The sequence below is a fragment of the Ichthyophthirius multifiliis genome (assembly GCF_000220395.1).
Source record: "Ichthyophthirius multifiliis unplaced genomic scaffold scaff_1120509251399, whole genome shotgun sequence".
NCBI lineage: Eukaryota > Ciliophora > Oligohymenophorea > Hymenostomatida > Ichthyophthirius > Ichthyophthirius multifiliis.
This window is the reverse complement of record NW_004085911.1, coordinates 44246-68957: the sequence shown is the minus strand read 5'-3', so window position 1 is coordinate 68957 and position 24712 is coordinate 44246. Positions and strand designations below refer to the sequence as shown.

The following is a 24712-nucleotide window of genomic DNA, read 5'->3' as shown; positions in this document are numbered from 1 at the left end:
GTTATCTGTGATTCTAATTATTTTTCGAATTTACAGCTGGAATACCTAAAGGATACTCTATAATAAATAAGTGTAGATTTTTTAATTAAATTAAATAAATATATTTATTAATAAACTATTTTTTTTATATATAAAATATTTAGTTAAAATTTTTATAATTTGTATTGGACTTAATTAATATTTTTTATTATTTTCTTAAATAAATATTAAATTTTAACTTTAGTATATTTTATTTGATTTTTTTTTTAAAAAAGGATAATAAAATAAATAAATTATATATATAAAATAAATAAATTTAGAAACTAAATATGGCAAGAATAATTCAAAAAGAAGTAATTGAAAATCTTAAAAATATAAATTAAGAAATAAAAGAATTTTTACCACGATCAGAATTGATATAAAAATACAAATTTCCATAAACAACATAAAATAAATTAATAATATTACCTAATAATGAAGGTTTAGGTTTCAGATTTGATTGTTATAAAGAAGATATGTTAGGAGATAGAATCTAAAAGAAAGAATTTTAATAAATATTACATAATTTAACAGCAATATGTAGTATAGAATATGGCAAAAAATTAAAAAGAGAAAAAAATGATCCTTTTTAATTAGAAAAACAACTACTTCTATGGAATATTCCAGTTGTTTTATTAGCTTTTTTGCTTTTTATTTTAAGAATTTTTAATATTGTTATGGTTAATGCGATTTTTTATTTAGGAATTGGATTATTATGTATAGGAGTTATTGTAATTGGTGTAGATTTTATAACAAGTTAAATTAAAAAACCTGATTTGACAGATTTTGAAGTTTTTACCTTTACAAAATTATAATTAAAAATAAAAGAAATCAATAATATTTATAAAGAATAGAAAATTTAGTTTGTTTTAGGAGAAAAATTTTATTTTATTGAAGTTCATTTGCTATGAATTATAAATATTTTTAAAATTAATATATTTATATATATATATATATACAATTTTTTCAAATTTAAAACTTGGTTAGTATTAATTCAAATTAAAATTGTTAATTTTTTTTAAAAAAAGAAGTTATCAAATTAAATGCAATAAAAAATAAAAATTAAAATATTAAATATATAAATAAAACCTATATATTTTTAAAATATTAATTATTATTATTTTAAATATAATTAATAAATTGAATAAATAATATAATTTAATATAATTATTTATTATATTAATTATTATAATAATATATTTTTTAATTAAAAAGATAAAAATAAAATAAAATATTATGAATTAAGAATATAAAACAATTAAAAAATAGAGGACAATTAATGATGAGTTATTTTTACCAAATCATTTATCGCTTTAACGAAATTCAAATATTCATTCGCCGCAAATAAACTCAAATATATCAAAATCAAATCTAAATTCCCTCTTTTTTTACGTTTCTCCAGTTAACGCACGTAGAATTAAAGTTAGAAAATAAGTAATACCAAATACAAAAACAGTATAATAGTAATTAGAAAATATAATTATATAGAATATTTAAGAGACAAATATATAAACATAAAGTTTAAACAATGAAGATTGCAAAAGTTTAATTCAAAAATAAAGTTTTTAATGGAAAGTATAACTAATAGACCGATTCATGCTAAAAATAAGAAATTAAACAAGAAATATTTATTGGAAAAAACTCAAAAAATGGCATTTTGATTTAATTAATGATTAAGGCTTTTTTTATTAAACTTAAGAGGAGATGAATAAGGCAAAATTAGGATAAAAAAAAAATATTTTTTTTTAAAAAATAATATTAATTTATAAATTTTTCGAGTAAATTAAAGTTAAAGTCTTTTCTCCTTCAGAAAATATTGTTATTGCTTGGAAAATTATTTTATTATTTTTTTTAATAATTTAGATGTTTTTTATTCCTTTTTAAATTAGTTTTGGAGTTCTTTTTGAAGAAGGAAGTTTAGGAAATATTATTTTTTATTATATACCATTATTAATTTATGTTTTAGATGTTCTTAGGCAAACAAATACTGGGTATTATGAATAAGGATTTGAATAAATGGAAAGAGGAAAAATTCTAAAAAACTACAAAAAATAATTTTTAATTGATCTAGTAATTATTTTGGGAGTTTATTTGACTAAATTAATGGGAAACCCATTTTTTAATATACTCATATACTTAAAAGTAGAATAAATGTAAGAATTAAAAGAGGATATAAAAGTACATTATTAGATAAGTGAAAGATTTTAGCATTTATATATATTAATAAAATTACTTTTAATGCTTTTTTATACAGCACATGTATGTGGATGCATATTTCATTATATTGCGAAATAAGAAATTGAAAAAGGAGGAAAAATTTCGTGGATGTTTCAAAATGATATATATCTTTAAGAAATTTAGTTTAAGTATTTAAATGCATTATATTTTCTGTTATTACTATGATTACTATTGGATATGGAGATATAGTACCTTAGTCTAATGTTGAGAAATTTTTATAATTTTCATGGCTTTATGTGGGTCAGTTACTTTCGCATATACTGTTAACTCTATTGGAGGTATATTTTAGTAGATTAAATAAAAGTAAGATTAGTTTAACAAAAAAAAATATGAACTTTCTTCTTTTATGAGAACTAGGTAGATTAAAGGTGATGTTTTTATTAGAGTTATGAAATATTTCGAGTATATTAAAATGTAAGAAGATAATAACCCATTAAAAGGGTTGGATAGTCTTTAACTTATTTCAAAAAATTTAAAAGAAGAGGTTTTTAGAGATTTTTATGGAAGAACTCTTTAGGGATCTAGCTTATTTGATTCTGTTTTTTCTTAGTAATTTTTAAATTCTGTTTCTTTATTTTTCGTTGAAAAAGTTTGTACGCCGGGAGAAGTTATTTTTAAATAAAATTCTTTTGGGGATAATGATATTTATTTTGTGTAAAAAGGGTAAATAGAAATTTATGTTGAAAGCGGATGTAAATAAACATAATTAGCAATTGTTAAATAGGGAAATTTCTTCGGTCAATAAGCTTTTTTTAGCTCGAGATCAAGAGAAAGCTCGGCTAAAAGTATAACAGCTTCTCATTTGTTAGTTTTATCTTAAAACATATTTATTTAAATATTAAAAGAATACCCGAAAGATTTTGTATGTATAATATATAAAAATAAAATAAAATAAAAAAATAATAAAAAAAAAAAAGGAAAAATATTTGCTAAATAAGGGATGAAATGATATTTTATTAATAAAAAGTAAATACATAATGTTATAGTTGTGGAGAAACAAATCATACAATTAAAGATTGTCATTTTTTGCATTATTATAGAAGCAAAGAACTTATTATTATGAGATATATTTATAGTGCTCCGAATATTTATAGAGTCCCTTTCAGAAGAAAACGAAAAAGAATAAAAAATTCATTAACAAATCTAAAATAGACAAGATAAAATCTATAAAAAATACGACTTTCTTATATATATGAAGCGTTAAAAGATAATTTGGAAAAGATTTCATAAAAAGAAGAACCTAATTTTTTTAATGATAAATAATTTTTTTTAAATTGTAAAAGATTTAAATATGTTAATAAACAGGTGATTGTTTTAAGTGATGAGTCTTTTTCTTAAAGCGATAGTGACGATGTGGAAAATTCAGATGATTAATTTGATGACAATAAATAAATTTATTCAATTTAAGAAGAAGATTTCGATGACTCGAAACATGTTTCAGTATTAAACAAGAAAAAATCAGTATTTTATTAAAATTTTATTACTAAAAAAATTGTTAAGTATTCTTCAAGTTTTGATTAAAATTAATTATCTCCTTCAAATTCATATTAGTTTACTGATAAATATTTAAAAGAGAAAAATTAAAAAAATAAAAAAGAGGAGGAAATAGAAGAAAGTTGTGAACTTTTGGGAAATTTTGTAATCGAAGAAAATTAAGAACATTAAGATAATTATCTTAAATAATTTAATTTGGATAAAAAGGAAGAGTATGAAAATTTATCTTAATATAAAGAATTAAATAAATTTAATATGCCGAATATATAAATTTTAATTAATGATAATAATATTTCTTATGCAGATACTGATAAAACTATGAGACATAAACAAAATAGTATAAATAGGAAATTTGAAAAAAAGTAAAGAGGCTCTAAATTAGATATTGAACAAGAAAGTATATTTAAAAAAAATAATAGGAATTCTGTAAAGTCTTTATAATTGATAAATTTTAAAAATACAAATACTCCTTTAAGTAAAGGCGATGTTGATAATTTAAATATAAGCTTTGCAAAAATGCACAATAAAAATCTCCTTTCATTATCAAATTCAATTTCTAATGTTAGAAAAGGATCGTTACTAAATAATAAGATTAATAATAATATATTAAATACTTCGATAATATCTAATAATGTATAAATAGAAAATGCATAATAATAATAAATATAACAATAATAAAATAATAATTTATAAAATAAATAACTAAATGAAGAATATTTACTATAGAGATTAAAAGAACTACTAAGGTAATAAGTACATGAAAGAATTTAAAAAAAATATAGATGTTTCTAATACATTAGATTTGCAATAGATAAATTAATTAGAAAATGCTATGTTTATTTACGATTTCGATATAATGAAAGAGTACGAGTTTTATTTTAAATATAGTAATTTTTAAAATGTTATTAAAAAGTTAAAAATATTCAAATAAAAATATAAGAAAAATTAAAAAATTTAACGAAAAAAAAATTAAGGCAGATCTTCTACAATAATTGTTTATTAAAAATAACTGAGTAATAAAATTTCAAATACTAATAATATAAAAGAAATTAATAATTGAAAAATAGTTTAAAAATATATATATATATATATAAATAAAATAAATATATATATATATATATTTATATATTTTTATTATATATATTTGTTTATATAAATATCTATTTTGTATAGTTCATAATAAAAATATAAATATAAAAAGTGTAAAAAATTCAATTAATATGCAAGTCAATAAGCAACAATTGCTTGCGTTTTTGAGTATTTTTTTCATTTTATTTGCATTTTTGTCGATTGAGTTAACATTTTTACCTAAACCATAATCTAAATCGTTCAAAAGATAGTTTTGGTCTTATAATTCATTATTTATAAAACCTCCAACCATTTTTATTTTACCAGCTATATTTAGAAGGTTAGTAATTGATTTTTCTTGAAATACCTTTTCCTTTATTTGTGCTTAATAAATTTAATTTTAATCCATATTTTCTATATCGTATTTTTTCTAAAATGTATTCTTTATTTCAAATATCTTTTAATTTTATGATTAAAATAATCTATATGTATCATTTTTTTAGTTTTCAACTTCACATAACATATTTCGAATATTTTCAACATCTTTTAAAATTGAAGACGGATTTTTCTCGTATTATATTATTTGTTTTTTTAATGTTTCTAAATCACAATCAAAACGAGTAAATTAGCCTAATAATTCGGAATCTATCATTCCTGTTAGTTTGTTTTATGATTTTAAATCTTAACACTTTTTTATGTCTTTATTTATTGATATTAATAACTTTTTTAAACTTTAAATATCATGTTTTAATTATTGCATTTATTATTTATTTTAAGATTTTTTTAATAAATTTAATCTATTTTTATATTTTTTGTTTTAAAAACGAATATAATAAAAAAATTATTTATATTAATTTATTTACAATTATAAAACTTCGATAATTTTTACTTTTGTCAATAAATTTAAACATAAAAAAAGTTAATTATTTTATTATATCTTTATTTTTCATAATTATTTTATTAAAAAATATTAATTATGAAAGAATTAATTGTTTTTTTATATATTTAATATATATATATATATATATATATATATATATATATATATATATATATATTTATATATATATAAATATCATTAATTTTTTTTTTTTATTATTTTTCTTTTATTTTGAACATTGCCATTTATATAAAAATTACATACATAATAGTAAATTATTTAATTTTTTTTACTTTTTTTTTATATAAAAAACATAAAAAAAACAAAAATTAAAAATAAATCTACTTAATATAGATTCTGATTATGAAGAATATGAGTGCGAATAAAAAAAAACAAAGAATTAATTAAAGGCATAAAAAAATTGATAAACATGCTATATATAAATACTTAAATTATAAATAGTGAAGAATATGTAATTTAAAAAAGAAGAAAGAATATGTAGATTATGAATTTAATTGAAATTACACATATGCTTCCTCATATATGAATTTATTTTAATAATAAATAAAAATGTCAATAGTATTTATAACTTTAGAATTCTATATAAAGTGAAACTTAATAATGCGAGATAAACTTAATTGTAAAATGCAAAAATTAAATTAATTAAAATGTGGAAAAGTTACGACAAAGGATTAAATTATTTAGTTTCTTGAAACGGCAATTGGATGTTGACTATTTAAATAATATGGCCTAATCATGCTTTAACGACTTTTTATAATATATTTAAAGAGAAAAACCACAAAAAAAGTAAAAAAATATATTTTTTGAATGATTAAATAAAAAAATAAATTAAATTAAAATGAAATAGTACAATTTTATGCCTTTGAAAAATATGTAAAATACCGAAAATAATTTTTTTAATTTTTAAGAAGAGGCTTTGAAGGGATGAATGAAAATTTGGAATCATTAAATAAGGTTTTGTTTTGATTGAAAATTGAAGAAATTTAGACATTTATGAATTATAATGCTATTTTTAATTTGAGATAATGCAAGAATTTGTAAAAAAAATAAGGATAAAAATTAAGTCTATGGATAATAAGATGCTTATTAATGATTTTGAAATAATTGTGAAGATTGGATTTTAGTATGTTTTTTTAAAAAATTTGAGGGTTTAGTTGTGTTTTTATACGATTTATAAAGATTTTGAAGATTTTATTTTTGAACAATTAGTGTTTTTAGAATAATGCGTAGAAGGTATTATTAATGAAAATATTAAATTTGAAAGAATTTTAGGAAGTTTATTCTAAATGTGGTAATTAAAAGTTTTAAAAGTAAATTAATAATTAGAAGAGATTTGTGAAAAAGAAATAATTTTTTTATTTATTTAATATAAGACAAATAATAGTGGTTTGTGAAAACTTAGATTTCCTTTATTTGGATTTGGATGATCAGGCAATACTAATAATTTAAAATAAATCATGTTTGTGAATTATAAATGGTAATTTGATAATTTTTTTTTTTTAATTTACAAAATTTTTATTTATTTTTTTTAATTTTATTTTTATTATTATATTTAAAAAAATAAAAATGTTTTTATATTAAAAAAATATATTGTTGTATTTTTTTTTTTTAGATAATTAATAAAAAAGGTTATCAATTTTCTTCTTAATGTACAGTTTCTTCATCTAGTTCAATACTAAAATTAAGAATTTTCTCTTCCACATTTTCTTTCAAATAATTAGAAATAGAATCTCCATTTCTTTTCAAAATAACTTCTTTAACTAAATCAGCTATATTATATTAATATTCTTTAGAAAAATTATCAAAACATTTATTTATTTGTTGTCCTAAATCTTTCTAAATGTCGTATATTTCTGGATTTCTTTCCAAAACATTCAAATGATTTACTAAACATTCAAATAAATATTTTTCTTCGTTTGATTTTTCCAAAATTGAGTTCCAGTCTTTAATATAATTTTTTAATTTTTCTTTATTTTCAAAAAATTTGCTTCCTTATCCTATTATTTTTCCGTATGATAATATTGTGTTTATGGGAAGTTATTTTTATTCTGATTAGTATTTAAGAATTGACTATAAGATTTACTCAATTAATTATGATGAAAATATAGCTTTTTTACAAGAAACCTTTATTAACCTGTATAAAATATATAAAAATGCTTCATATTTGACTTATAATTCTTCGTATTCTTAACATCTGGAATATATTTGATTTAATATAGGATCTTTTTATTATTAAACTTGTGCTAATTCAACTAAATTTTCGCTTAGTTTTTTCAATAAATACCTTTCCCGAGGAAATTCAGTGGCTATTTTAGAAAATGTATAAAGCATTTGAGAAAAGAAAGGCTTTAATTAGAGACCTTTTTTGAAAATATGTACTAAAGTTTCTAGAATTCTTTCCTTTTCTGATATTTCTAATCTATAATTACCTACTCTAATTAAAGCACCTGCTAATTTAAAGTTGAAAGGCTATGTTTTTATTAAATTGAAGTATAATTAAATTTATATATATATATATATATATAAATATATATATATATATTTAATATTTTTTACTTATAAATTATTTAAAGAAGTATATTTTAATAATAAATAGAAAAAATCCATTGAATCATTAAAGTTTTTATTAGGATTATAAACAATGTTTTAAGTAAGAAATTCTACAATACTTTAAATTCCTTCACCTTCTTCTTAACCTAAATTGAAGCCTGGAATAAGTTCAATATCTTTAAATTTATCTAAACTTAATTAAGTATGTAATGAAAGTACAAAAGTAGATAACAATTCAGGGTATTATCTTCTATTTATGGGTGCAAAAATGCTTCCTAAAATCGGGTTGGCTTATTTGATTATATTTTTTTTTGATGAATCAAATATATAAGGAGTTATTAAGTTAATTAAGTCTTTATTGTATTCATTTATATGTATAGGGGTATTTAATAGGTAAAACTTTGATATTTATAAAATTATTTCTAGCTAATCTTCATCAAGGGAATTTTTAAAATAAGTTTTATTCAAGTCTTGAATTTTATCAATTATAAAAAGTAGGAAAGTATTTGAGTCGTTTTCATCAAGATTCACTGTTATTTAATTTAAAGCATAAATTAGAGCTTCTTTCGTAGATTAATCAGTATTTTTATCAAATATTTGTTCTAAAATAATACCTATTCCTCCATTATTGGCTATATGCTGAGATTTTTGTCCTTATTATCTGAAGTATTTATATATTATTTAGGCGAATATTTCGGCGTTGTTGGTAATAACATCAATAAGTAAGGGAGGTATAGGTTTTTGGAATATTTAAGGGACTATAAACTAAAGAATTCTTTCAGATTTACTTTATGAGAGTGTATCAAATATTTTGGCAAAGATTTCATATTAAGGATCTTCGTCTTTAATTTATTTAACTTTTTCGAAAATCACTTAAAGGAGACTTTTTAGGACTAAATTATCTCCTATTTTTTCAGTGATTATTTTAACTGCAGAAAAAACTGAGTTTCTTAAAAGAGCGTCTTTTGTGTAGAGGTTTTCTAAAAGTAAGTTTGTTAAAATTTCCTGGTTTTATTTTAAAAATAAGCCTTAAAGGTTTTTACAGTATTCACCAAAGAAAAGAATTGCTCCTCTCATACTTTGATTATCTATTTTTTCCTTGTATTCTTTTATACATAAAGTTAATGAATCAACAACGTTTTGGAAGAAACTTTCTCCGTATTTTTAACAGAAATTAGATATTGCAGTCCTTGCAATGGCTTAAACTACCCCTCCTTTAGTTATTGCATAGATGAGCTTCTACATTAATATTGGGAGACCTAATTTTAGTGTCCTAGGGGTATTGGAAACGAAGTTTTTCCATATTTGGGCGCATTAGAGTCTTATTTATTCCATTTCGTCGGCTCTGAGTATATAGATGGACATGAAATTTTCGTGAAGAACCTTTTATTTATAAGTGAGTGTGCTTTCGTCCCTTTTAATGTTTTCCTCAAACATTTCGTTGCTTTCCTAACGGACTATTTTTTGGAGAATTTCGAGCATTTCTGCACATAGGATAGCAGAACTATTTCTTCTCCTCCAATTAGAGGAAAATAGACCTTCGGAAATAGGCATACAGAGTAGTTCAGTTTAGGTTTCTCCGAAATTTTAAATAAGAATTCTGAGTACTCGGAGAGAAATTTCCCTTATTTTTTCTTCTTCGTCACTCACGTATTCTATTGTGGCGTCCAAAACGTCTTTTATATAAGCGTTAAAAGATTCCTTTAATATAACGGGTACATAGACAAATATTCCGATGTATCCTTCCTTTACCCAAGGCTGTTTATCAGACATTTTCTCGAAAATAATAGGCAGTTAAGACTTGAAGTAATCTAGGCCGAGAATGCACATTATTTCAGAAAGTGCTTGAGCAGCACCGGATCTTTCGATGGAAGTCGCGGTTTTACTTTCAATAATGTCTTTTATGAATCTGAAGTATATTTCAGTGTTTTATTTGCCGATTGTATTGGAGATCTTACCTATTGCTTTGGCGGCGAAAAGCCTTACTTCGTTATTGTTGTCTGCTAAAGCACTTTTTAAACCTCCTACAAGAATTTCCATGTATGGTAAGATGTCTTTAGGGTCTTTTATTAGAGTAGAAATACTTCCAACTACTTAGCAAGCGTCTTCTTTAGGTCTGGTTTCTCTGTTTTAGGCTAGGGCATAATCTACTATGGGGATTACAAGGGCTAAAGAAGGTGCATCGATATAATGCACGAATCTTGTTTAGAGTAAAATTTCTAGACCGTATTTATTCATATCGAATGGATCTGAGAGAGCTTTAATTAAAATATCTACGATTTCTGAAATTTCGGGATTTTTAATTGAAGAACCAATTAAGGTTAAGGATTCATTGGCGCATTCTCGTATTTTAGGATGAGTGTCAGACATTGCATTTGAAAGTGAAGGGACTATCTAAGGTAAACATTAAGACATTTATTTCGGAGAGCAAAAAGCCATATTTCCTAAAGCCCATATATTATTATATTTCGCTCGCCAAGAAGATTCATCGAGTCCACATAGTAAAGTCGGAAGAATTATTTTAACTCCATAGCCTGTTAGTCTAGACATTAATAATTTAGTGCAAGAAACAGCCAAATCTTTAAGTTTCTCGTTAGTTTCGCCAAAGAAAAACATTAGTATTTTCATTACTTTCACTATATAAGGCTCAAATAAACGGCCAAATACATCTAGTAAAGCTTATAATAATAACAATCTGGATTCCTTTTAAGGAATGTCTTTTTTTTAGTCTAAGCTATCGGTTTCTAAATATTTAAACATATTCAAAGCTTCAAATTAGGCTATTCCTAAACCTTTTAATAAACCAGAAATAAGATATGCTTATCCACGTTTTTATTCATATGTGGGCTCAAAGGGAAGATTTTAAACAGTCTTTTCAATCAAAGCAGGAGAATTTTCAAAAAAATTCATTAAATCATACAAACATTTTGCTAGACTTTTTTATAAATCATGAGAACCGTTTCTATTTTTATTTAATAATAAATAGAAATATAATTATAATAATGTTTATAAAATTATAAATATAAATATATATATATATATATATATATATATATATATATATTTATATATATATTTAAATATTTTAATTTATATATATTATATATTAAATGATACCTGAATAACAGAATAATTTTAATCGATACTGTTTCTATAATAGCTTTATTTTTAATAAATGGTGCGCATATTCCTAAAAATACAATTGCTGATATTTATTTATTAGCATCTTCAGGGTTGTTTGATTTAAGGTATTTATCGAAAACTTAAACTATTTGATTAGCATGTTATTATCCGAATTTCTTAATAAGTTGGATACCACACTACAGAGATTCATCCATTAGCATATTTAATTAAGGAGCACAATATTTTTAGACAAGTAAATTAAATACATGCTATAATTATTCTTCTTTAATATTGTTAATATGTAAATTAATATATTTAGGATAAAAAGTTAAAGCTTCCTCACTTATATTTTTATCAAAACACTATTCAGCTGCACCTGTAAATTTTTTAAAGAATACATCCTACAAAAGTGGATTATCGTTAATAAAATCCAAGGATAATTGACTGAATTTTTCTACATTTTCTACTGAATGTAAAGTCACAAAAGAAACGATGTCAAATTTGTTTATTTTCTCTTCGTTTATTACATATTGGAATTCTTTTAGGACTTTAGAACTTAATTTGCGTACATCTTCATTTATGTCCATTTCTAGAATTCTTAATTTAATAATATCATCAAACTCTGGTATATAGTTTATTTTTCCTTTTACATTAACTAATGATTAGAGTACTATTTTTTTGGCTGAATTAGTATTATTTAGGATATTTCTGAATAACAAAGATACATATATATTAGCATGAAGTAGCATTTTTTCTAATAAATGTGAAGTGCTTTCGTTTGCAGCTAGAGTATTTATATTCTCATTAAAAGGCTCATATAATTCTTCTAGGTAAATATTATATTCTTTACTTAATTTTAAATAGAAAACTAAAGCATTTACTCTTGTATCTAAATCAAATCCATCATGAGTTATTGTATGTAAATTTAATTTATGTAAGAATTTTATTATGTATTCACTTTCACTTAAATTGTTGTTTACTAATATTTAAAATTGTTTAAATTCCTTTATATTTTTGTCTTCTGGAATTATTCCTTGACCTATTTCAATAGCAAATTCAGCTAAGTGAATTGCTTGTTATTTTTTGATCGCTTTGTTATATTTTTTTAATATACCAGACATCACTTTTCGGTAGTTTTCGTTCGTTTCTTTTATCTTTAGGATTTGGAAAAAACCCTCATGGAAATGTCTGAAAAAATGTTCGGAAACGTGTTCCATATTTGAATATAAATCCAAAATTTAGACTATTTTGCGGAAGTACATTAACATTTTCTACTTTAAATCTTCTTTTTTTTTTACTTATAATTCCTCGTCATCTAAAAAATGATTGTGTTATTATTATTATGTTTATTATTATTTTGGAGCATTTTTTTTAATTTATTATTAATAGTTTTTTTTTCCATATTGTTATTATTATTAAGTTTATTATTCTTTTTATTATTTTTCACTTATTTATATATTATATCCTAAAGAATTCAATAAATTTGAATTTTTGCTTTCATTTTCTTCGAATTCCAATTGTAAATTTTAAACTTAATTTTCGAAATCTTCCAAGGCTTTTGAACTTTCGAAATTTTTTTCGTTTAAAACAAACTCAAAAGCATCCAAAAACTCCCAAAATCCCAAATCTAGTAAAAACTAGGCTAAATTTAAAGTATTTTGTTTATTTTTTCCTTCCATATTATTTTCATTTATTAAATAGTAAGGATAAAATACTTTTTTTTAAAGGACCATATTATGGTAGAAGTCCTTTAAATTTTAATCCTTTTCGATTTATTTTAAATAAATTTTTCTTATATTCATAGAGCTTAACTTATTATATATTATCCAAGGTAAAGTTTCTATATTTTGAATGTTTTATAATTATTCTAAAGGTAATTAATGTATATTTTAGACTAAAAAAATTAATAATTAATGGAATTTTTATATATTAAACTTCCTTTCAGAATCTTGGAAATAATAAAGGAAATTATAAATGGCTTAAATGATTACTTAAATAAAGTTTTTAACAAAAACTTAATTTTTTTTATTCTCTAAAAGCAATTTTAAATCACATTTTTAGTTTCCTCCAAAAAACACAAAACTTAAAATATTTCCCAAAACAGTCAAAATTTCCGAATTAAATTCACTTAAAAAATTGTTTATACTCAAAATTTGGACTACAGTTTATCCAAAAAGTAAACTTTCGACTTTATTGATTTTCATATACAAAAAATCGTTTTTATTTATATGAAGTTAGCTACTAAATAAAACTTTTAAGTTTTTTCTTAACTCTTATTCAGCATTTTTATCTCCTAATTGGGCCATTTTACTTAAGAAAGCTAACGAGGCAATAAAGGGTTCAGAAAAAGTCACTAGTTTAGCCAAATTTTTTAATGTTGGATTATATATTTGGGTTAAAATAAGCTCTTATATTTCTTTTAGTTCTTCAAAAAGTGCATCTTTTTTAATATCTGCGTATTTTTCAACAAAAAGAAAGGCTAAATAAGGAACTGCGGTAAAAAGAAACTTATTTTGGGAATAAATAGTCATTTATTTTTTAATAATTTAACCAATAGGTTGCAAAGTTATTTTTTAAGAACCGAAAGCAAAAAGTGTTTTGAAGAGTTTAATATAATTTTCCAAATCACAAGTATTTTAAATCGCGTTCATATTTTCCGAAAAAATAAGCATTGCTTTTTGTTATATAGGTGTTTTTTCTTCACCAAAGAACTCGAAAGATTCGCAAAGTCCCTATAAAATGTTTAAAATAGGCATTTTTTTCTTCTCGTCATTTGTACTTTGAATTATTAAGTGAATCCCATCTACTGTTTTGGCTAAAACTTGTATATTTTTAACTTTTTAGAGTATATGCTTAGCTGCTAATGATGGTTCTTCTTACCCATTTAAGGAAAAGTAATATTATTTGAGGTGTTCAAGAATCATTTCAGAAGCTAAAGATGATGTATCGTAGTATTTGTTTGGGAAATGCTTCAAAGTATTATAGGCGATTTCAATATTATCTTCCGTACGCTTTATTAAATGGAGAATTTTCGGTAAGAAATGATCCTAGAAAGTTTATTAGCAAAATATAGGAGCCAAATATTCATTGAAAGTCAAAGAAGTAGTTCTTTTTTTAGAATCAACGAAATAATCAGTCAAAAACTTCTATAAAAGGACATTTTCTACAAGATTTTGCTCATTTCTTTCCTTTAGAATTACCGCACATAGAGTCATGGTTTCAATCTGGGATGAATTTAAAGCTTTTTCAAAACGAGTTTTGATTATTTCGGTTTATACGCCTTTTAATAAGTTGGAAATTTGCGAATAGTTTTTATTTTTTCGAGGGTATTATTATTCAATGATTATTAGGAAATCTCCAAATTTATTTAATTAGAGTTTTTTTTAGAGGCATTTTTGGGATTTTTCTTGCTTGGTTTTCGATTTTTAGAAAGATGTTATTTATCTCTTCATTTGGTGTAATATTTTTTGTAAAGATTTATAGTCGATTTTTTTTTATTTTATTGTTTGGAGAAAATCTTTGTAAAATTGGTCGGTTTTTTGGGAATTTTCTATTGATATGGATTGATTTATTAAAGGAATTAAATCATTTTTTAGTTCCTTTTTATTTATTTTGTATTTTTCTAATAACTTATTTGCTATTGGTATGTAATTTTAATTATCTTCCATTTTTATTTATTTATTTATATTGATATATATATATATATTTATAATTTATACCTATTTTTATTTAAATATATATAAAAAAGATATTTATTTTTTAATGTTTTATATTTTTAGTTTTTTAGTTTTTTTTATATATTAATATTTTCTTTAATAATTTATCTTTATTGAAAAATAATAATTATAATATTATCTTATACTACTATTTATTTTTATAATAATATAATAGATTTTATAAATATAAAATAAATTACATTAGGTTTTTTTTTTTTTTTCTCTCATTATAAAGTTAATATATTTTTTATTTATTAATTTGAACTTTAATATAATTAATAAAATATTTTTATTACATTTTAAATGTATTTTTATTTATAAAAATAATTTATATTTTAATATTTTAGTTTATTTATAAAAAAAATATTATATAATTAAAATAAAATCTTTTAATATAATAAATATTTAAATTTATATTATTTTTTTAAAACATTATAATTTATATTAATTTAAATTATATTTTTTTTATTTAATGTTTTTTTAAATTATATATATATATATATATCTATTTTTAAAATATTTGTAACACCGAAATTATATTAAAAATAGAAGTAATTGTTAAATCGATTAATTATTACTAAAAATGTTATAATGTTAATTTTCGTAGCATTTTTGAATGAATATAATGTTTTTAATATAAATTTAATATTATATATAATACAAAAAAATTAATTTAGTTTTAGTTTTTTAAACATCTTAATGCTATACATACTCCAGATTTAAACAAAATATATATATATATATAGAAAATATTTTTCATTTTCTTTAAATATTCTTTTTTTTTCCTTTCCCATAAAATCCTTTTTAATCATTTTCAAATAACTCTTCATCTTCTTCTTAAATTTATATAACACTTTTTTTAATAATCTTTTTCTGGTCTTATTTTCTTACCAATCTTTCCACAACTTCATTATTATCATCTCCTAAATTTTCTTAATTTTCTTCATTTTTCAATAAACTAATAGCTTTTTAAATTCTATTACTATTAATAAGAGCAAATTTACTAGCTTATTTATAGTAATCAGTTATTCTCATTTAAACCTATACTCCAATTTCACTATTAACTTTTTTTTCAAGAGGTTCTATAGTATCTTATATTAAAGCATAGTCCCAACCAAACATGCTTTTGCAATATAATTTAAGCAAATCGAAATTAGGTTTCGCCCATTTAAATGCTTCTAAAGATTCGTCTATTTTTGGCTTTAAATAAGCATTAACAACTTTACAAGAAGGAAAATCATTCGGAATTTCCCAGTTTTTTTTAAAGTTTTTATGGTATTCTTTATAATTTTTTTCCTTTATGCTTATATTTGTATAATGGATAGAAGGATCTTCCAATAAAATATCGGCTTTACTAGCCCATATTTTGAATCTTTTTAATGCATCCATATTATCAAACGCAGTTACTATTTCAAATGAATTTACTATGCCAACTCCTTTTATTCCCAATGTATAATCACTACCTAAAAATAACGCCATTAATATTAATCTCTATCTATCTAAACCTAAATCTTTTTCTATATTTTCAATGTTAATATATCTGTATATATATACACAAAAAAATATTAGAATTATATATTTATTTAAAATTTACCTAACGTATTAACTATTCTGTGAAAATAAATTTCTATATACTTTTCTACCACCAAATAAAAATACATCACTATCATCTGTTACTATTCCATCTACTAATTAATGCATTTCTAAAAAAGCACATTAAGCTTCTGCTTCTGAAGGTGACTTTATATATAAATAATATTCATTTTTTCTTGTATTTTTTATTGATTATTTAGTTTTTGTTTTAAAAAAAAAGTAAATAAAAAATATAAAAATCTCAAAACAAGAAATATATTTATATGTTTACCTCGACCCATGGAATTCCAAATAATATAAGAAGTTATTTTATTTATTAGAATTTAAATTGAATGGTTTCTGAGTTTATTTCGTTTAAGTTTATAAATTTTTAGGATTCAATTTCTAGTTGTTCTTCTGTCATTCCTAAAAATTAATCGTTCGTATCGTTTTTTGATTATTCTTCTTCTATATTTTCAACGTATTATAATAGTTTTTTTATTTCTTCTTCAGTCATTTCATCTTATTCATTATCATCTATTTTTTAGATATTTTTCTTTTTGTTTTTATTATTGTTTTCGTCTTTGTCTTCATCATATTCTCCTTTTAATTATTAAATTAATTATTGGAAATTTTCTTTCTCTTTTTCGTTTAATTTTTATGTAAATAATTCAACATTTTATTCAATATTATTATTTTCTTAATATTTTTTTTAATTTTTATACTCATTTTATTATATGATATTTTCTTATTTTTATATTTTATTATTTTCATATTTGCTTTATTTTATATTTTCATCTTCATATTTTTAAAATTCGTCATTTTCCAAATTTCTTATATATTCTTCTTCTTATAGTTATTAAGCATATTGTTTATCTTAAATATTTTAAATATATTCATCATTTTTTTATATTTACTAAATATATTCATCATTTTCTTATATCTATTAAATAAATTCATTATTTTCTTATATTTATTAAATGCATTTATTATTTTCTTATATTTATTAAATACATTCATTATTTTCTTATATTTATTGTTTTTTTTCTTATTTTTATTAAATTAATTTTTACTCATTTACAATTTTTTCTTGTTTTTTTTAATTTTTATCATTTTTTGTATTAAAATAATTTTAGTTATTTGATTAATTTTTATAAAAAATATTTTAACATTTTTCTTGAACTCCATTAAAATTTTTATTTTTAAGTTTTTAAGTTTTTTTTTTTCCTCAGTAAATTAAATCATATTATTAATATAAGAATCTTTTATTTCTTTTTTTGTTTATTCAAATGTTTCAATGTCAAACTCTTGATTTTCTAAAATATAATTTTATTATTCGAAATCATTATTATTTCCACCCTCAAAACCTATATCAGTGCTTGCTTAATCTTTTTTTTCTTTAAAATTACCATTATCATTGTCATCATCATCTTCAAAATGTAGATCAGAATCACTAAACTAATTATTATAAATTTAGTCTTAAATATTATTATTTTATTATATTGGTAATAAATCTTCTGTCTATTTTTCTATATTTAATTATTCTTAATTATATTATCTCCATTTAATTATTTCTTCCTCTCTTTATTTGACCAAGTTTTCTAACCTAATATTAATTTCTCGTAGATTTTATTTATTATCTTTTTTTTCTTTTTAAAATTCTCAAATTAATTATTCACTTAAATATTAGTTTTTTATACAAAAAGAAATACTTTTTCCTTTTCGGACTTTATTTATCCGCATAAAATATTTTTCTAGTTTGCGTTTTCGACAAGCTCTTTATTTTTTTCATCTAATTCTTCCAAAATCTAATTCTTTTATTCGTCTTATATTTATTTTTTCTTACTAATTATTGTCAATTCAACTTCTTTTTTATTTTATACATATTCCACATATTACCTTTATTATAAAACTGAAAATTTTTCCATATCTTTGACATTATTTAAGCATCCTTATTATATACTTTAGACTTTATTATTAAGTTATTATACTATTCCTATTTTTGAATCAATGTCTAAAACATAAAACTCATCTTTATTCTCAATTATGCCTTTGAAAAGGTTTTAATAGTCTTATTTTTGTACTAATTTTACTAATTATTTATATTATAAATCAACTATTTCTTCTTAATAGTTTTTTATGTTTTTTTCAAATTCATCTATTTCTTCACTGTTCATAGATTCAAGATCATCTTCGATTTCTTTTAATATGCTATTTTCTTATTCTTCTTCACCTTAATTGAAGTTTTTCTTCTTTAAAACTCTTCCTTCCAATTATTTCAGTACAAATTTCTCAGCCATTTTTTTCAAATTTAATTCTCTATATTCCCTCATTTTTTATCTTTAATAAAGTGTGTTTTTCTTCAATTCTGGAGGCTGTCCATCAAATACAAATACAGGTTTTATACCTAAACTCAATAGTTTACAAAGTCTTTTAAATATACATATTAAATGAATATTCTTAAAGTTCTCATTTTTGCTTTGCAATGAACCATATATTAATCGTAATACCCATATGCTTACATCTATTGCTAATTTCTAACCTGTTAATGCTTCTATATTTAATTTTCGACCTGCTGGGGATAAAATTGTCCATAATCCAAAAACTCCCATATATATAATTTTTATAAATATATTTAATTTTAATACTAAAGCAAAATTTTGATTTTTTTGGATATATATTTTTTTTCGAAATTTAGAGAAATCAATATAGAAAAATTGATTTGAATATTATATAAAATATTTAAAAAAAAATATATTATTAAATATTTTATCAATTTTTATAAAACCATTAAAAATAGTCTATCATAATCATAAGGCTATTTTTCTTAATATTCTTAATTATTTTTAACTTTTACATCCATTAAACTATTTTTTAAATTTTCGATGTTTTAATTTTTTTTAATAAAAATAATATTTTATTCCTTTTACTATATTACAAATTTTGTTAAATTTAATTGTAAAAATGTACAAATAAATCTAACATTCTAGTTTTTTTTAAACAAGCTTAATATATTTTTTTATTCTAGATTTAGCCTGTTTAAAAAGTAAATGATAAAAATTTTCATTCACATTTAGTTTAACAGGATTATGTACTTTATTAAAAAATTTTGCCTACAAAGTTAAATAAATTATCAAAATTTGAAAATAAATATTTTATTCTATAATGATAAAAATAAATTAGTAAAGAAAATATAAAAATTAATTTTACATTAAATATATGTTATTTTTAAATTAATATTATTTAAATATATAAATATTTCTGTAATTATTTCTTCTTTCATTATAATTTCAATATAACTGTATTATTTATTATTTTAGTAAAATTAAATAGTTATTTATAGTTTTGTATAAAAATAATGTATTAATTATTTTGTTAACAGTTTGTTTTTATTTAAAGTAAAATATATTATATTAATATTGCATAATATAAATCAAGGAGAAATTATTAAGTATAAATAAATTTATTTCATTTTATTAGTAAAAAGTAATGTATTTATTACTTTTTACTAAATATATCCATATGTTTTGAATATAGAAATTATATAAATAACATAATTTTATAATAAAATTTAATTAAAAAGCTAATAAAAAAAATAATATTCTATTTAAATATAGTTAATTAAATAAATTATTAATTTTAAATAAAAAAAAGAGTTTATAAATTAATATTATGTAAAAATAAAAATTATTATAATTTAAATTTGGAATTAAATACAAACATTAAACAATAATTTTTAGTTATTAAATTGAAAAAATTAAATATAAAAACATTAAAAAAATAAAATATTTAAAAATAAATAAAAAAAGAATAAAGAATTTTTCTTAAAAAAAATTACAATAATGTTATTTCTTTAATTTATAATAAAAATATTATTTTCTAAGAAAAAAAAAGTTGTTTTTTTTTTTCAAAAATCTGGCAAATCATCTAGCAATTACATTTCATCATTATTATTATTTATAGTATGTGAATTAAGATCGAAAACATCCATAATTTAAGCTCTTTATTCATAGAATTTCTTTGAAAGGATTTCTTCTTTTTTTAAATGCATTCTAAATTTCTATAATCTTTATCTTAATTATTATATTATATCACTTTTATGCATCAAAATATTATCTAAATTTTAAACGTATAAATCGACATCGCTTGCAGGTTTATCAACTTCATGTAAAAGAACCATTTCCTGTAATTATATATATAAATTTATAAAATAATATATAAATATATATATAAAATATATATATATATAAATATACATATATTTATATATATATTTATTTATTTACATATTTTTTTATTTTTATTTTTATTCATACATTTATATATATTTTTTTGTATTTACTTATTTTGTTAATTCAACCATATCATCAATATGAGATCTATGATATGAAATTACTTCCTCTTCCTCAGCAAGTATAAGGCCTATTAGTTATTCGTGTTTTTATGATATTATTTGAAGATCTTCTTCATTTTTGGCTGTCCAATTTTCTATTTGTTCGATGTTTAAATTTATCGGATCTTCGTCTAAATTTATATTGCTGTTTTAATTATTATTATTGTATTACTATTACTATTGCTACTAAAGAATATTATTATTATTTCCGTTTTTGCTTCCATTACTTAGCTTTTATTAATAGTTATTTTATACATTTGCTATATTTCCATTATTAATATTTGTAAATACTTACTATTATTGCTATTAAGTAGGTTATTTTTATTAATAAGGTATATTTTTTTAAGGAACTTAATATAATTATTATTATTAAATTGTTAATTATTACTATTATAATTATTATTATTACTATTAAATTTATTAATATTATTATTATATTTATTACTATTAAAATGCTTATTATTATTGTTCTTTTTATTGTTATTATTATAATTATTAATAAGGTTATTGTTTTGGAATTTTACTATAAATATTCTAATCATTATCATAATTATCATTTTAAATAAAAATATTATTGTTTCCATATTATGGTTAAGCATTATATGATGGTTAATTATTAGTAAATTGTTAATTATATTGAATGTTTTCATTCATATAATTGTTATTTTTACTGCTATTTTATTTCATTAATTAATCCAATTTAAAATTAGTGCCTGGTAAATTATTTTCATTTACTTCTACAATTGGTGTTCTGACAACATTTTCTTTTTATTTTTATTTTTTTATTTTTTATTTTTTATTTTTTTTACTATTTTATCTTGGCAACATCAATTATTAAGCTAATTAATCTAAACTATTTACTTATTCATTTAATTCACTTGTTCCCCCTTTTTTTAATTCCTTTACTCTATCTGCATATCTTAATGTATTTAATGTATGTTCACTACTAGATTAACTTGGAGATATATTTCCTATCATAACAGTTCTACAATTACCTACAAAAGAATCTTTCAAAACCTTTTTTTTTTTTAATAATAAATAAAATAACACTCTTTTATATATATTATATTATTACTAATGTTAATTTGCTTCCTCTAAAAGGAGTATAATTTTTTCCTTAGTCAAGTGCTCTTATACATTCTTTTAAAGCAAGAAGAGACTTGTTAATTTCAGCACCATCTTTTCTTTATATATATACTTCTTTTTTTTTAATTTTTTTATTATTTTTACCTCGTTTATTTATTTTAATCTATCACATCAGCTCCTCTTTCACTACCTGCAAGATCAATAAATGATATTTTACCATATATATTGGCTTATTCTTTTAATTGAATTTATAAAATAGCATGAGATCTAGAACTATCAGAGTTTGCACTATTTTAAGCTAATTTTTATTTTTATTTTAATTAAAAAAAAAAATTACATGTAACTCTGGATGACATTCCAAATTCAATTATTTTTAATAATTAATCTACATTGTAAATTCTTTATTCTACAACTCCGACTATGTTTATATTTTATTTACCGTCTTCTCTTATACATAAAAGTGACCTTTCATTTAATAAATCAAATAATTTTCCGCAATATATTTCATAGAATGATACATATATTTATAAATGAGAAAATTCTTGCTATTTATTAGTTTACAAATATAAATTAAATTTTAGTTTTATAATTTTTATTTTAAATTTTATTTTATTTTTATAAAAAAAAATATATTAAATTTAAATATATATTTCTTTATATAAATTTAATATTATAATTATTTATTTTTATTTATTTTATTAAGGAAAATATAAAAAAATAATATTTTTTTTTCTCTATTTTTATATTTTCCTTAATAATATAGATAAAAATAGAAAAAATAAATAACAAGAATTAATTTTATTATTATATATATAGCTTAATCTAAAATAATACCTTTTATAAAGCTTAAAATATATCATGACTTGCTAATACATACATACCAGGAACCCTTTTTTCTGCACTTCCAAGCATTGTATGTGTTTTACCACTTCCTAAATAAAATTAAAAATTTTATTAATTGGTTTATTATTAATATTTTTTTTTAAATAAATATATAATTTTTAAAATTTTATATTAATAAATATAATAAGTAAAATTTAAATATTTAATTAAAAAATTAATATTTTTTTCTTTTCTTTTATATATTTGATTTTTTACCTGTTTAACCATAAGCAAAACAAGTAACCCTTGCTTTTTAAAATGCTGCTTAAACAATTGGACGAACGCAAGTATTATAAACCTATATTATTTATTTATTATTTTTTTAAAAAAAACATAATTAATATTTATATGTTTCTATTGTATATTTTTTATACAAATTCATTTGAACAATTTTCGCCAAATGCATGATCAAAATTAAAGAAATGCTCTTCTACATATTTAGTTAAATCTACTTTTTATCTTTTTGGAAATTATTTTATTTTTATATCTTTTTTTTTACTTCATTTCTTTGACAATTACTGATTAAGGTGTCCTTACTTCTATTATATCTATATCGCTTTTAGCCAATTCTTTTTTACCTAAAGGTCTTTTTCTTATACAAACTTTAATTTTTGGCTCATTTTAAAGATCGTCGTATTCCATTTCTAAATGCATTTTTTATTTATGTATGATTTTTTAAGTTTTTGTTGTTTTGTTTTTTTAATTATTTTTTTAGTGTTTTTATTGATTTTGATTTTTTAGAATTTATTTATTATTTTTTTGTGAGATATTTATTATCAAACTAATTTTTAAATATTTTTTTTGAGTATTTTTTATTTTTTAAAAAAAAAAAATTTAAAAAAAAAAATTAAGTAAAAGAAAGAAAAGAAAATATTAAAAAAAAAACACTAATATAATATTAATAAAAAAAAAAATTATTTTAAAAAAAATTTATTTTTAATACTATGAAAGAAACTTAAAATAAGTAAATATATTAAAAAAATATATCAAGGAATAAATTTATTCTTTTTCTAAAATATATAAATAATATTGTGAAAAAAAAAAAAACTAAAATAATATTTGTTAAATAAGGCATTTTATTTAGTTTTTTAGAAGTACATATAAGTTATATATAAATAAATTATATTATTTTTTGTTGTTTAAATAATTAAAATAAAAAAATATGTAGAAGGAAACTACATAAAAAATTTTAATAATTTTTTTAAATAAAAAAGTCCAAGAATGTCTCACTCTGCATTGTCTTATTAAATATTGAAATATCTTAATTAGTATGATTTTCTATCAGAAGAGGTGACATAAAGATAGTTTCTTAAGTCTTATTTCTTTAAGTATTTTTTAGTTAAGTATTTCAAGTATCTCTTTGAGAAAGGAATATGAGAAGTAACAGTTACTTTTGATCCAGTTGAAGAAATGGTAACGTTTTCTCCCAAATTTCCTAATTTTCCATTAACTTTAGTCTTTTGTCTTAAATATTCTACGAAATCATTTAAAACAATAACTTTATCTTCTACGGGTTAAGAGCAGTCTATGTGAAAATCTAAATTAACTTTTTTGACGGTCTTTTCTTTTTTTCTGAATGCCATTTTGTATTTTTTATATTTTTTTTTTTTTTTTTTTTTATTATTTAATTAGATATATTTATTATAATGATTATTTTGAATTATATAAACA

General features: G+C 19.9%; 5 protein-coding genes across 5 annotated transcripts, besides 30 other annotated features; 1 reads left to right on the top strand and 4 right to left on the bottom strand. All coding sequences in view use genetic code 6, as the record gives it.

The window, feature by feature from the left end:
* Positions 1-2756: 2756 nt before the first annotated feature.
* Positions 2757-5007, top strand: IMG5_196000 (hypothetical protein; the record flags this gene model as incomplete). Its single annotated transcript, XM_004024279.1, has 2 exons — positions 2757-3118; positions 3174-5007. The coding sequence occupies 2 exons, from the start codon at positions 2757-2759 to the stop codon at positions 5005-5007; spliced, it is 2196 nt and encodes a 731-aa protein (XP_004024328.1).
* Positions 3125-3159: a microsatellite.
* Positions 3127-3169: a microsatellite.
* Positions 3132-3172: a microsatellite.
* Positions 3134-3169: a microsatellite.
* Positions 3134-3172: a microsatellite.
* Positions 4401-4448: a microsatellite.
* Positions 4812-4909: a microsatellite.
* Positions 4825-4894: a microsatellite.
* Positions 4859-4905: a microsatellite.
* An 809-nt stretch (positions 5008-5816) lies between the features above and the next one.
* Positions 5817-5894: a microsatellite.
* A 1337-nt stretch (positions 5895-7231) lies between these two features.
* Positions 7232-7273: a microsatellite.
* A 529-nt stretch (positions 7274-7802) lies between these two features.
* IMG5_195990 (hypothetical protein) lies at positions 7803-11979 on the bottom strand (the record flags this gene model as incomplete). Its single annotated transcript, XM_004024278.1, has 4 exons — positions 7803-7853; positions 8099-8188; positions 8276-11231; positions 11387-11979. The coding sequence occupies 4 exons, from the start codon at positions 11977-11979 to the stop codon at positions 7803-7805; spliced, it is 3690 nt and encodes a 1229-aa protein (XP_004024327.1).
* Positions 8223-8261: a microsatellite.
* Positions 11285-11376: a microsatellite.
* A 3577-nt stretch (positions 11980-15556) lies between the features above and the next one.
* Positions 15557-15599: a microsatellite.
* A 265-nt stretch (positions 15600-15864) lies between these two features.
* On the bottom strand, positions 15865-19292 carry IMG5_195980 (hypothetical protein; the record flags this gene model as incomplete). The annotated part of the gene is made up of 4 exons (XM_004024277.1): positions 15865-16648; positions 16703-16848; positions 16973-17706; positions 17987-19292. 4 exons carry the CDS (start codon positions 19290-19292, stop codon positions 15865-15867), a joined length of 2970 nt encoding a protein of 989 aa, XP_004024326.1.
* Positions 17408-17475: a microsatellite.
* Positions 17421-17478: a microsatellite.
* Positions 17547-17718: a microsatellite.
* Positions 17567-17718: a microsatellite.
* Positions 19293-20587: 1295 nt separating the features above from the next.
* IMG5_195970 (kinesin motor domain protein) lies at positions 20588-23695 on the bottom strand (the record flags this gene model as incomplete). Its single annotated transcript, XM_004024276.1, has 9 exons — positions 20588-20863; positions 21023-22090; positions 22149-22257; positions 22304-22457; positions 22497-22704; positions 22994-23091; positions 23258-23339; positions 23416-23500; positions 23541-23695. The coding sequence occupies 9 exons, from the start codon at positions 23693-23695 to the stop codon at positions 20588-20590; spliced, it is 2235 nt and encodes a 744-aa protein (XP_004024325.1).
* Positions 20871-20954: a microsatellite.
* Positions 20915-20978: a microsatellite.
* Positions 21378-21420: a microsatellite.
* Positions 21431-21513: a microsatellite.
* Positions 21433-21571: a microsatellite.
* Positions 21455-21574: a microsatellite.
* Positions 21834-21880: a microsatellite.
* Positions 21839-21878: a microsatellite.
* Positions 22730-22771: a microsatellite.
* Positions 23696-23859: 164 nt separating the features above from the next.
* Positions 23860-23888: a microsatellite.
* Positions 23864-23890: a microsatellite.
* A 57-nt stretch (positions 23891-23947) lies between these two features.
* Positions 23948-23978: a microsatellite.
* Positions 23979-24173: 195 nt separating this feature from the next.
* IMG5_195960 (ribosomal protein, putative) lies at positions 24174-24644 on the bottom strand. Its single transcript, XM_004024275.1, has one exon. It carries the CDS (start codon positions 24622-24624, stop codon positions 24268-24270), a length of 357 nt encoding a protein of 118 aa, XP_004024324.1. The 5' UTR covers positions 24625-24644; the 3' UTR covers positions 24174-24267.
* Between the last annotated feature and the right edge of the window lie 68 nt (positions 24645-24712).